This window comes from Pieris brassicae, chromosome 2 (genome assembly GCF_905147105.1).
Source record: "Pieris brassicae chromosome 2, ilPieBrab1.1, whole genome shotgun sequence".
NCBI classification, from domain to species: domain Eukaryota; kingdom Metazoa; phylum Arthropoda; class Insecta; order Lepidoptera; family Pieridae; genus Pieris; species Pieris brassicae.
Genome location: NC_059666.1, coordinates 18,692,273 through 18,705,947, shown reverse-complemented (window position 1 = coordinate 18,705,947; position 13,675 = coordinate 18,692,273). Strand labels below are relative to the sequence as shown.

The 13,675-nt window shown below is 33.1% G+C and overlaps 2 protein-coding genes across 3 annotated transcripts; one reads left to right on the top strand and one right to left on the bottom strand.

Moving 5' to 3' along the window:
- Window positions 1-9: 9 nt before the first annotated feature.
- LOC123720872 (protein-L-isoaspartate(D-aspartate) O-methyltransferase) lies at window positions 10-3,180 on the top strand. Its single transcript, XM_045677693.1, has 7 exons — window positions 10-244; window positions 622-758; window positions 1,254-1,479; window positions 1,639-1,724; window positions 1,909-1,986; window positions 2,243-2,330; window positions 3,087-3,180. Exons 1-7 carry the CDS (start codon window positions 190-192, stop codon window positions 3,098-3,100), a joined length of 684 nt encoding a protein of 227 aa, XP_045533649.1. The 5' UTR covers window positions 10-189; the 3' UTR covers window positions 3,101-3,180.
- On the bottom strand, window positions 3,165-13,332 carry LOC123720870 (DNA repair endonuclease XPF). 2 transcript variants are annotated; one of them, XM_045677689.1, is made up of 15 exons: window positions 13,098-13,332; window positions 12,841-12,993; window positions 12,386-12,566; window positions 12,035-12,147; window positions 10,209-10,374; window positions 9,765-9,901; window positions 9,283-9,437; window positions 8,633-9,009; window positions 7,967-8,278; window positions 7,197-7,293; window positions 6,870-6,988; window positions 5,772-5,945; window positions 4,786-4,926; window positions 4,289-4,483; window positions 3,165-3,336 (listed from the first exon to the last, which is right to left on the bottom strand). In XM_045677689.1, the coding sequence occupies exons 1-15, from the start codon at window positions 13,211-13,213 to the stop codon at window positions 3,187-3,189; spliced, it is 2,586 nt and encodes an 861-aa protein (XP_045533645.1). In that variant the 5' UTR covers window positions 13,214-13,332; the 3' UTR covers window positions 3,165-3,186. The 2 variants fall into 2 exon arrangements, with proteins under 2 accessions (XP_045533645.1, XP_045533646.1); XM_045677690.1 differs by lacking the exons at window positions 3,165-3,336; window positions 4,289-4,483; window positions 4,786-4,926 and adding an exon at window positions 5,628-5,691.
- Between the last annotated feature and the right edge of the window lie 343 nt (window positions 13,333-13,675).

Below are 13,675 nucleotides of genomic sequence, written 5' to 3'. Positions count from 1 at the left end.
TAAGCGATTATAGTAAGACTGTTATCTCGAACTCAATGTCAGTTGTCTAATGTGTTCTGTCGAATCAAATTTCTGAATACTTGCAAACAAATAAGTAGAAAAAATTCTGAATTATTAAGATAAAAATTCAAAATACTGGGTCATATATATAAACGTTTACTCATCGTTATTAGTTTTTCGTTCACAACTATGGCTTGGCGAAGTCATGGAGTTAACAATGCTGATATGATACGTAATTTAAGAGGTAAAATACCAAAATGAAAAATTCAACCAAATACTTTTAAACGTTTAGTTATAAAATCTATTCAGGCATATTATCATGATATAAAGGGTCATATTTTGCTTTTAAATTAAATTTGATAATTAAACTAGTCAGGTAATGTGTGAAATATAAACTTAAAAAAATTAAAATTTGATATCAGGCTTAAGCATACATGTTATAGACATTTAATTTCACTAGCCTTCTTAGAAATAGCCCTTTAAAAAATCTAATACATCCTATTATTATTATTTTAAAATGAAAAGCAAATCAATCTGGCAAAAGAAATACTTGATTAATTTAATAAGTTATTACCTGTTTCTTTTAATACATATTACTGTTTATTTTAATATATTTTATAGCCAACGGAATCATAAAATCAGATACTGTTGCTAATGCTATGCTGGCAGTTGATAGAAAGAACTATTGTCCTTATGCACCTTATCATGACTCCCCACAATCTATTGGATACTCTGCCACCATCAGTGCTCCACACATGGTAACTTATTGCTTGTTCTTTAGTATCATTAAATGTTGTAACCCAACCAAAAATGTGTCTTAAGCAAGAGAGTATTATACGGGATTAGGAAAACATACTAGATCTTATTGTGTTCTAATTGCGTATATCTAGGTATTAAATACATTTACAAATTACATTAAATACATAGTGTGATTATAATTATGTTTTTCAAAGTAATCAGTTATATTGCTGTAACTGAAATATTTTGTTGTGTTAGCAATTAAATGACAAGTTTTTCAACATAATTTAATTTTTGCAGTGCATTTTCACTTTGATTCAAAAAATTTACATAGCATCTTAAAGCATTATCAGCTGATAATATCTCGAGTTGCTGGGACTGGTATAAAATTACATATTATGCGAGAAATGATATTCTTCGGGGTCTACTATAGCTCTTTTTTATTCTTATGCAGACTTTTTTTGCAGATGTTCTTTTATATAATAAGAGAATATTAAATATTATTTAATTTTTAGCATGCCCATGCATTAGAGAGATTGAAAAATCAATTGATACCTGGTGAAAAGGCACTAGATGTTGGTTCAGGATCAGGGTACCTAACAGCTTGCATGGCTATCATGTTAGGTGAACAGGGAATGATTGTTGGTATAGATCATATATCAGAACTTGTAAATTTAGCAACAAAAAACATAAAGAATGATAATCCAGGATTGCTGAAATCTGAAAGAATTAAGCTTATAAGTAAGTGGTTTATGTATATATTTGTTAGTAGTATAGATAGTAGAAGAATTATAAAGACACATTTAAATACTCTTAATAAATTAAAAACAGTTTCCAACATGGAATTGTAAAAATATACAATATATGTAACTATTATAGATTATATATTCTTTATTTAAGCTGGAGATGGTCGCCAAGGCTACCCTGACGAGGCTCCTTACAATGCCATTCATGTCGGAGCAGCTGCACCTACCTTACCTCAAGCTGTAAGACAATGATTTATATTAACACAGTTACAAGAGTCACATTAAATTTACACAATATTTTACTAATTAAATTATATGATGTATTTTCTAAGTAGAAAAGTTTGTATATACAAAGTTGTGGGCATCAGCACTTTAAACCTCAATTTCATATTATGAAAATAACAATTAAATTTAACATTTTCAGTTAGTTGAACAATTAAAGCCTGGTGGTCGCTTAATTGTACCAGTTGGACCTGAAGGTGGAGAGCAACATCTGACACAAGTAAATATAATATAATAATAACATGCGTAAACCTTTTCGATTGTATGTTTGTGTGAGTCAGTGTAAGATACAGAGTCGAGACTTATGAGTGTAAGATGAGCGCGAACTATGAGTCCCGTATGCCAAAATCCAATACATTAGGCATATCTACTCTATTCTACTAAATACTATATATGGGCTGACCATTCCTTGTCATGACTTAATTTCGTATATCCAATTAAAGTATTTTTTAATTAAATTATACTTTTATGTTCAGGTTGACAAAGCTGCTGACGGTACTACAACTGTAAAGAAATTGATGAGTGTAATCTACGTCCCCCTGACAGACAAGAATCATCAATATCGTGAGTGACCCAGTGTATATCTCATTATATCCACTATTATCGCTATGCTGACCGGAGCCCTTTGCATTCGCCGTCTCGTGCAATCCTTGTATTCATATTGAGTCATGAATAATCCAAAGACATTCAAACTAAGCTTATATCGCAGTGCCTTAAACAGTACTTCCTAATTTTAATAATGAAGATTACTAAACTTGTTTTTCTAACTGTCTGATTTTATGAGGATTATGGACATGATTTTGTAAATCTACTTCAATAACATAAATGGAAGCACTGTAATCTCTTTAAACTAGTTGGGCAATAACTCTTGTTTGATTAACTGTAAAATATCACATGTTGTATCATATATAGATTATTTATTTTTAGTGTGTTGAATAAGACAATTTTACAATATTATATTGTAATTTTAGTGGTATATTTATATAGGTATATTTCTTGTTTTAATATCATATTAGTGTTATCCTTTGACATGTTATATAATTTATTAATATTTTTTTTTGTAGTGCAGTAGTAGACGTTTTAATGTAAATAAAGGTGGAAGACTAATAAATAGTCCGTTTTTATTCATGTAGTAGTTTAGAAATTTGTGCTTCACTTCGCCTTTACTATGTCAAAGAACTAAATATTATATCTAAATATTGTATATTATCCACAATTGTATGCTTCAATATTACGTGTCTTTATAAAAAGACTATGTTATACGTACATTACGGAAACCAATTGTTTCCTAACATATTTAAAGTATAATAATTATTTTAGGTACTTGGCGTTAACGCTTGCATCAATTAAAATGCGATAGAAACATGATTTTTTTATTATAAAATATTAAATTACAGAATTAAAGAATATTTAATTACAATTATTTTTTATTGAAGACTTTCCCGCTAAATTTTCTTTTTCCGAATAGTTTTTCATCCTTCTTTGAGTCTGATGGTTTAGATTTTATGTGTAGAATGGAATACAACATTTCGGCTTCTTTTTTATTTTCCAAAATATTGTAAAGACTTTCCTGAAACGATTTCTTAGTTCATTAATCATATTTCTTTTCATGGAGACAAACAGTTACAACCTAGTTTTGAGCTACAAACCCAGTTTAGTCGTTCAATTGAAGTAATTTAAATTATAGTTTTATCGATCATCGTTTTTGAGTCGTATACTCTCCGCAATGTGCTCTTTCTTTCACACATAGGAGAAATATCCGTTTGGTGCAAAGGAGGTTCGAAGAGACAGAATTAAAAATTAACGCTACTACTAGGCTAACAAATTAAAAATATAGATTGGGCTATGACGAAAGAGAACTGTGTTTTAGTAGAATTGAAGGTGTGGTCACTCGGCGCTCGACCAGCGGTCGTGTCGCGTCACCATCACGCCCGACGACAAGAAAAGGACGGCGGGACGGGGCGTGTGTGCGACGCTACACGTTATGTTCTATGGGTATTCGTTTTAGTAGTCAAACAGGTAGCGGGCCGGGAGACGTTGCGCTCGACGTGAGACATGAAGAGAGTTGAAAAACTATTCAAAAATCGAGGCCACATTGCTTGTATGATTTGGGCCGTCACTAATACAAAAATTCGAGCTTGAAATCAGCGATTTTGTAATTAATAGGAAGGGAGCTCAAAAAGTTTGTTTCAAAATGTTCGAGAAATCACACCGAGTGCGAAGTTGGACTGACGCGACGTTTGCAGGATCATCACGTCCGCAGTGTGACGTCCACGCCGCTTCGCCGCCCCGCCAGCGTCGCGTCGCGTTCCGTCCCGACCGCTCTTTAACCAAACCTTGAGGTCGCTACGCAGCTTATTTATATTTTTTATGTTGGCAACACTTTTACGTCACTTTAGTTCGATATTTATCATCTTGATAAATGTTGAAATTAAGTTTATAATTTCTATGACTACATGACTTGACAAATAAGAATTATATTTATAATATTATATTATAATTTCGTTCATTTAAGCAAATACCTGCGACAACGTAATGAGATGATCAAGTGAGATGCCCCTATTCATAATCCTTGTAATGTTCTTGGAAGTGACTCCAGGTAATTTGTGTACGAAGTCATGGATTAAGGCGTTATATCTTTCGTAGCAAATATCGTCAATGGAATTTTCACCGCTTAATGCTATGGCTTCCTCTACGTTTGGGTTTTTTCTTCCTTGCTATATAGATGACATTTATTTAGAAAATTTATTAAACATTTTTACATTGGCTGTAATGCATACTGGGACGATTTTAACCCACGTCAAAAATATTAATGACGCAACAATTAATTTTTGTAACATAAACCGTAAAAATTAATTTCAATGAAGACCTTATTAATGTTTAATCTTTTCAGCTAATCCAAGTTAAAAATATAGTGTCGGTAATTGTTAGTAATATAATTTATTAAATGTTATCAAAATTTAATCTAAACCAATATAATAACGAATCAGTACTTATTAGTGATGTAAATTAGTAATACCTTAAGTTCATAAAATAACTCGGCCGTAGCGTATGGGCTGGGTGACCAGACAAGTTTTAGCCGCGGAAAATGTATAGTGAGAAGTTGCAGTTTCTGCTGTATGTCTGCGCCGGACAGGTCGGAGGACACTACGAAACTACCCTGCAATTTAAATCATGGCGAAATAACATCACTTATAGTGATTTGAGAATTATCGCGTGTTAGGGCTTTCGGTTAAAACTTATAAGCGATCTCGTTCAGATAAATACGCAAAAAACTTCACACACGTCAATCCAAATGTAAATCTTATAAGCTAGTTACTAAATGCTCGAGTTGTATTTAACCCTGTATAAAATTGACATATAGACTTTAGTTTAATAGTGCAATTAGAATATTTTATAAGTTCGGTATGGAAGCAATTGACAAGACATGTTATATGAAAATAATTATTTTTAAACATAGTTTTAGCCTTAACAAGTATATTCCGTAGACTTTATTAGTATAATACTACATGTAAAAAAAACTCGTATATATCTACGCTAAGTTGTTAGATTGTGGCTAGATTATAGGGAATCATTTCTGTTATTATCAACCAGATTTCCAACTTATAAGCTTACCTACTTCATGGATACGTAAATATACGATTCTGTTTATGCAAGAGAACGAGTAAAATGTGAAATAAAATGAACTATTAGAATATTTAAATATAATACTCACTCTTACTAAGGAACGTTTTTATCGCGCCGAGCTTACGGTACCAACCCTTCTCTATGTTATCAAGTTCGAAGTTAGGATTTTTTTATAGAACAGGGGGCAGGCTCACCTGATGTTAAATGTTACCGCCGCCCATGGACACTCAATGCTAGAGAGCTCGCGAGTGCGTTGTCGCCCTTTAAAGGTTGCTTCAGTTTAAGGAACTTTTCCTCTCTGGTTAGAAAAGATATGTTTCACCAAATGAAAACCGATTTTAACCACAATAACAATATTGTGTATATTTATTTACTTACCTGTAAATTAAACGGCTTATTCTGGTCGAATTCGATGAGCAATATGGGTCGCGTATACGCACGACACATGTGCGTACATTGCGTATACAAACGACCGGAGTTGAGCGAACCAATTAGATCCGATATAGATTTTCGCTCCACGCATATCTCTGGTGTTAGAATATAATCACCAATCTGAAAAAAAAACGTGTTGCTATTTTGGGTGTACATCAAAGATTATATATTTATATATATACAGGCAAACTAAGCTAACTTATATTATATTGCAACAACTACCATTATATATTGAGGTTACCAAATTTTTAACTGGTTTGACCAAATATTTAATTTGGACAGTTTTTTATCCTCTAGAATCATACCAATTATACATATTTTTATTGAACGTAGGCAAAGTACGATGAGATAACGCAAACAATAAGGGTAACGGTTGGCTGCATCGTAATAATTAACTAGAACGAAATATAGATTAGGTATGTCGCAGTAGTATGTAGTATAATTAGCCGTTCAATTAACAGCCTAGCCGTTTAACTAGCTAGGAAAATGACTTGGATCGATGACGTTTCATTACTTGCCTAGCCTGTTGGCTGTTAATTTAAATTTAATTCCACTTTCTGCCGTTCTCAAACTCGAAACGAAACTCTTCTAACTGTCAATATGGCGTCGGCAAACCACAACTTTAATGGTGTTTTCCAATGTTTCATGAAAAACAACAACACTGACTGACTTAATATGCCATGTTTTATCTTTTGTATTTATGCCAAATAATGACTGTATCGTAAGAATGGCCTAAGCATTAGCCAGCCCGTTTATTAAATGTTGTAATAAACTCTACGGCTGAATATCTTTCAGCCCGTTAGTTAAACGGCTAGGCTGTTCATTGAACGGCTAATTAATCTTGTTGGCTGCGACATGTATAAATTAATGTTGTTTGAATTGCCGAGTTATATTTGAAAATGAATTTTTGGTAAAATTATTAAACCCAGTAAGACAATAACTGCCCTGACTTCGCGCAAGTAGAATTGCGGATTTCAAAGGTTCCATCTATAAATTATTGAAAGTCTTGCGTTCTTTAACCTTACTGGTTTACAAAATACTCACTGTTATAGTAACAGGCTCGATGTTTATTCCTCTTTTATGTAGTAATGAGGGTAGGTCCGAGCGAAATTCACGCATATCTACTATAACTACTGGCTTTTCTTTAGCTTGATTTTGTCCACCTACAAAAAATTTAAGCAGGAATATTTGTATTCTTAAGAAACAAGACAACCCGGTAACATAAAAAGAAATAGCTTGCCGAAATGTTTTCCCTGGGAACGTAGCCCAGGATCGGATAATCAAAATGGCTAAGGCATAATAAATATTTATTAAAAAAGCATTTTTAACAATAATGCTTTTTTTTTACTAAGTAGGATCACTAATACTCACCGGCTTTTCTCGTATCATTTGTGTTTTCAGTTTCTTCGACATTAAGATTAAAATATTCATCGGTTTTACCGTCTTGATAAGAGGGTACCACCATTATCTGTATGGAGGAGTTTGTTGTGATATAATTTCCCAAAATTAGAACAAATTTAATTAGAATAAAAATCAAAAAGATAATCAACTAAGGGGTATTTTATAAAATATTTTTTTTTACTTCAAATATTGATAGCGACAGCGTCAAAAACGTCGGGAACATAGCGAACCCTATGTTTTTGATGTAGTTCTTTTAAATGGGCCACTCTCGCAACCCTATCACTATGAGGGGTTCCAGAGTTACAAGTACCTACTTACCGCCGCTGTTTGTAGTTTGGTAAATATAACCTATTAATCAATTAGTTTAATAATATTTGATTTGCAAATCCACCTATAATGCTTCGATTGAAAAGTACTATACAAAAAAATCAATAGCGCTCCAACCTTTTTTTAGGTCTGGGCATATCTGTTTCATGATCATATTTTAATCGAATAGGCAAGTAGGTGATCAGCCTTCTGTGCCTGACGCACGCCGTCGACTTTTTGGGTCTAAGGCAAGCCGGTATCCTCACGATGTTCTCCTTCACCGTTCAAGCTTATGTTAAATGCGCACATAGAAAGAAAATCCATTGGTGCACAGCCGGGAATCGAACCTACGACCTCAGGGATGAGAATCGCACGCTGAAGCCACTAGGCCAACACTGCTCAAAAACTACTATAGGCAATCTTATTTCACTTACACTTTTAGTCTGTATCAACAACTCGAAGGCCTGTTTCTCTCGCCTTAATGCCGTAAGATACGACTGTTCTTCCACAGTTTTATCGTGTATAATAAAATATACTTTAGACATGGCTTCCTCTGACTTCTTCCTGGCTTCGAACAGTTCAATCTGTCTTACAGCGGCCACGTCGCTGTGATACAGAATTATGTATTCTGGCCGTAAAGCCTCTAGAGTCTGTTCAAGTGATAGATGATTTCCGTTCTGTTTGAATGTTTGTATGCATATAATTGGTTTTTCTTTTTCTATTTGCGTTAAATCTAGGTTTTCAATCTGAAAATTAATGGGCTCAAATGAAGACGTTTTTAAGAGCTTTCAAACATAGGTGGGTGTGTTTGGTCCATTCGATCCATCGTTAAAGAATTTTGCTTAACGGAAAACTTGTCCTGGTTTACAATAATTATCCGATTGATATGGAAATTTAATTATAAGCTTAAGTAACAAGCCTTCAAACCGTAACACAATTTTTTAAACCAGTATACGGAAGTTCCGTATCCATATAAACATTTGAAATTTTGGTTATTATATTGTATAAATAAGTAATAAAAACTAAACAAAAAAACGTTATTTATTCGAAATTTACTCTGATTACGGCTTATAATGTTGTCATAAATAAATTCTTAGTACCTCAGTGATTGGTTCAAACATACTGTCCTCTTTGTCTACAGGCTGAGTAACTTGAGTCAACACATAATTCGACTTATTAAACTCCGCTTCACTCTCATTTTCTCCACTAAGTTGCGAAATGTCATTATTGAAATTTTTATACTTCGAAGAGACGGCATTTATTGTCAAATCCCGTCGAAAAGCCGTATAAAATAGATATTTATTCGCGCCTATAGTTAAAAAATGATTTAGCTGGGAGCATGTTTTATTATCGAGACAGAGTATTAGCACTTTTGTGCTGTTTAATAATTCGTTTTTCTTTTTAACTTCATCGGGTATTTCTTTTATTAATAAGTCGCTCAAACATTGCCATTTGGGTGCAAGTTCCGGGTCGAATTCTAAAATATATTAAATAAAATTTATCTTTACATAGGACACAAATTATCACGTATCATATAAAGTTATAGTTTTTATACTTTAACATATTAAGTAATATATTACACGCAATTTTTGGCAGCCATGGAATCTTTGGTCTGCTTTTAATCGTTCTGGCTACGAAATATCAAGGCAGTTTAATTATAGGACACATTATAGAAGACCATGTAACTGCGCTTAAAAGTTTATCAACACCAATATATGTAAAAAAGTCTGATTAAAGAGTAAAAATATACCATTTTTAGAATTGTACACCCGTCCTCTTGCCAATCGAAACAAATGTTCCGCGGAGTCTAGAAGGATCCATCCCGAATTGACTTGGGCATACTCAGGTGTCCTGTATTTGCTTACTAACGCATAGAACGATACAGCATCATCATGTATTAAATTACTGGAAATAACCTCTTATTAGATTTTTTTATATTCTATCTTTTATCTTGTGATTTTATATAGCAATAATATATTGTTTAGAGTAAATATGGAGTTTTATAATTTTTTATTGTGGAAAAAAATCGACATTGACCGCTCCCGAAAACTATATATGTACATTTTCCCCTTACTAAAGGTAGTTTTTATTTTATTTCTAATTGCAAATCCTTAACAGCCCGAGATACATATGAACGCGAAAAATATCCCTTTTTTTCATTTATATAAATTAACAATATTCCAAACGAGGGCAGAAAATTTAAGACTTGGAATAACATTTATAATACATTACATAATCATAGTTCGTAAAATCTTCAGATCCTGTATGTACTCCTTAGTTCGTGTACTGAGCTGATGCCACACACAGTCCAGCTGTGATTGTAGGATTTTATGGAATTTCTTTGTGATACAGTTCTCCGTTGTTATTTCCTAAAAACGCTCATTATATTTGAATAAAAGCATAGTGTTGCACAAGTGTGTAAAACTTTTATGTTAGCTACGAGATCTTTGTTTTTATCACAAAGTTGTATTTATCACATTCTAAACACCAAATATATCTTGTTTCCTACTATTTGTAGAATAAAATATATTGTTGAGTGAACACACGAAATGCAGTACAGATAGACAAACAATTTTACGTCTTAAATTTTATGGTGTTTATTATTTTATTAATTCATATCGTGGTAACCTTCAAATAGCCTTATTTTTTTTTTTTTTATAATGAATAATAAAATACCTGCATATTAATGTTTTTATTGATGCTCTTGAGTTGTTTAACAGTATAGTTCATAATGTCCAATAAACAGGACTGTATGTTGTTCATATTGGATGTGAGGGGCACATGAAGTTCTTCAACTTGAGCCTGTCTGCTTTTTAGGCACTTTATTATATTTCCATGAAATCTAAAAAATGCAGGAGCTCTAAGTGCATTTATAAGACTTAAAGTAATGACAATAAACAAGTATTTAATGTTTTTTTTATTTATTTAAGGGTTTATTAGTAATCCACAGCTTTAAAAATATACATAGATCATAATTATAAAGAAATTAATTAACTATTAATTACTTAAAGATGTCATGTGGAACATGTAATGATGTAATGGTTGCAGCTCCTTACAAATATTTTGTATAGAAAAAGAGTTGGCCACTAGAAAGATAGGCGGAGAGTTTATTGCCAGTTCTTCTCATCGATTTTCCGCGATTTGAGAACTGGCAGCAAAATGTAAAATGAAAAGCATATAATATGTATTTCTTTATTGGTGTTCATTGTGTTACTAAATGAATAGATGATTTTAAATTTAATTTGAATACATAAACTTTTCAACTTTTAGCGTCTAAAATCAGAAGATGGTCAGCTTATCAGAAGGGCAACTACGACGATGGCGTGAACACTTTGAGGAAACCTTTTGTCCCACAGCCACGCATAGTGGCATGCAAGACACATTTCCACCACCCAGGCCACTAGACATCGATAACGAACCACCTACACGTGATGAAGTAGCGATGGGTCTTAAGACTGGTAAAGCACCACGGCTTGATCTAATAGCTGCTGAAATGTTTAAAGCGGACTTGGCTACTACCGTCGACACGTTGACACCTTTGATTGGTAAAATCTGGACCAGCGAGAAGCTTTCGGAAGACTGGCATAGGCCTTCTTATTACTGTGCCCAAAAAAGGTGATCTAAGCCAATGCAGCAATTAGGTGGAGGTATCACCTTGCTTTCAGCCCCTTCCAAGATTTCCTGCAGAATTATCTTGAACAGGTTGTCTGCAGTCGTCGAGCCTCTCCTTCGCATAGAACTATTCTCGTAGAGTGACTCACGATGGCCTCGTCTGAGACGATATTCAAGTGCACGCAGGCGTCCGGCAAGGCTGCTTACTCTCGCTACTTTCCTGGTTGTTCTCGACGGGATTATGCATCGCACTCATCATAACCAGCGCCGCGGAATAGAAAGGGGATTAACCAACATCTTTGAAGTTTTGGATTATGCCGATGACCTATGTCTGCTAAGTCACACGCACCGCGACATGCAGTCTTAGTTGGACGACCTGGAACGCGAGGCGGGATTTGCGGGACTCAAAATCAACACCCGGAAAACGAAAGAAATGCACTAATGAGTTGAATTTCGCACCCCATTGGGGATGGGTGTAGAGGACGTAGAAAGCGTTCAAAAATGTGTCTGAAATTGGAGGTACAAGAGAAGACATCACTTCGCGCACTTGCATATTCCCAAGCAGGCGCTTGATTGGAACCGAAGCGTGGCCGTCCCAAGCAAACCTGGCGCCAACAGTTGCAGACGAGGCAAAGAGAGCCGGAAAGACTTGGAGGGAGGTGAAACACGAGGCTCAAAACCGAACGCGATAGAAACTCACTGTGGACGCCCTCTGCCCCATCTAGGGGTTATAGGACATTAAGTATATAAACTTTTCAAACTTTTAATTTAATAATAAAGATAAAAAGGATTAAATCTCGTAATTAAAGATCCAAATAAGTAACAGAAGTGCATAAACAATAACAAATAATATAATGTGGGGAGATACAAGATTTCTCTAAATAACTCACCTGGGCCAAAGGAATAATTCCGTAACAAATAACGCTCTCATCACCTTCTCTACATGATTGTACCCAAATGTAAATGATATTGGTGAATTTGAAAATGCTTTTATAAAACCAGTCTGAAATAAATAATTTTTTATTACTACTTGAAATTTGCCTTAAATTTCTAGTCACCCATCAGAGATACTTATTAAAAATATTATAACAGTCTTTTAATTAGGAGTTGATTAAAAAATGGTACTCCAATCGTATAGAAATTTTTGTTAAATTATAAGAAACCTAGATATAGTATATTTTTACTAACACAAATCACAAGTGATATGGGTACAGATTGTTTCTAAGTCATTACTTATTTACCTTATTATTTTGCCGAAAGAGCCTTAATACGAATGCTTCTTGACAGGATTCAAGCACTGTGTGTGCTCGTAATACAATAATTCCTGTTATATGTTTCACAGGCACACGGTTCTTTAGTAAGTCTACTACAAGTATCCTTGTGGATGCTAAGAATAGACCTCCTTCTAAATACGCTTTCTCCCTAAAATTTGATGCATTGAATCAATTTGTAATATGAATGAAACTACATAAATTACTATAGTGCGACAACTTCCACATTGCACAGTGGGTTCCATAATATGAATGCATTTGATAATAGGGAAAAATTAATAATTTAATTGGACAACAACATAATACAAATTTCATGTAATGTTATTAAAATTTGATGAGGGACACATTTTATTTTAAAAAAACATAGAGATTGGGTGTTTAAATAGCAGCTAATTAAAATATAATAAAAAATATAATTTCTTTACCTTTCTGTTCCAATATTGGGTAATGGTGATATTTTAAAGTTTTCAGAAAAGTACTTCTCTTCATATTCATTACTATTTAAGACCAAAACAAGGTTAGCCGGGTTTTTATAAACCCACAGGATATTTGTAATAATATTATTATAATTAAGTCCTCTGTAAAATAGTTAAATAATACTTATAAAAATACATTACATTACAATTAACTAACTGAAATATTAATATTTTCAAACGATGTTCAAAAAAATTGGTTGACTAACTTAGCAAGTATCAAAAGAGCATCCTTTTCAAATGTATCAGTAAATATTTGTTTTTCAAAAGATAACAATGGATATTTAGTCTCTATAGCAGCGTAGTCTCCATCACCGGCATCCATTAGAACTTAGATTTTTGAATAATTTACATTAAATATTATATGTCGATTCGAATTTAAAAATATACTGTTAATTGTTAAAGTGTTATTCATAACAATCTTTTTTTCTTGGGATTTTATGACACAGATCAAACAACGATGTAAGAGTATAGACAAACATTTGAATTAGACAAACATATGAATTACATTAGGGGTTTCCCTCTAAATTTATGGAGAATGAAGATGTCTTAGGAGTTTTAGGAGTGAGATATATTTAGGGGGTACTTTATAGATTTTTTTTAAATGCAACATTCTATATAACTAATATTGAGCCTAGAACCCAACAAACAAACTAAACCAAATATAAACACCAACCATGGCTATAACGATAATATAAAATTTTATATTATTTTATACTACTTGAATGTATTTTTGATACATATTTAAAAATATCTATCAATCTGAGTGTACAGCAAAAGCTTTAGG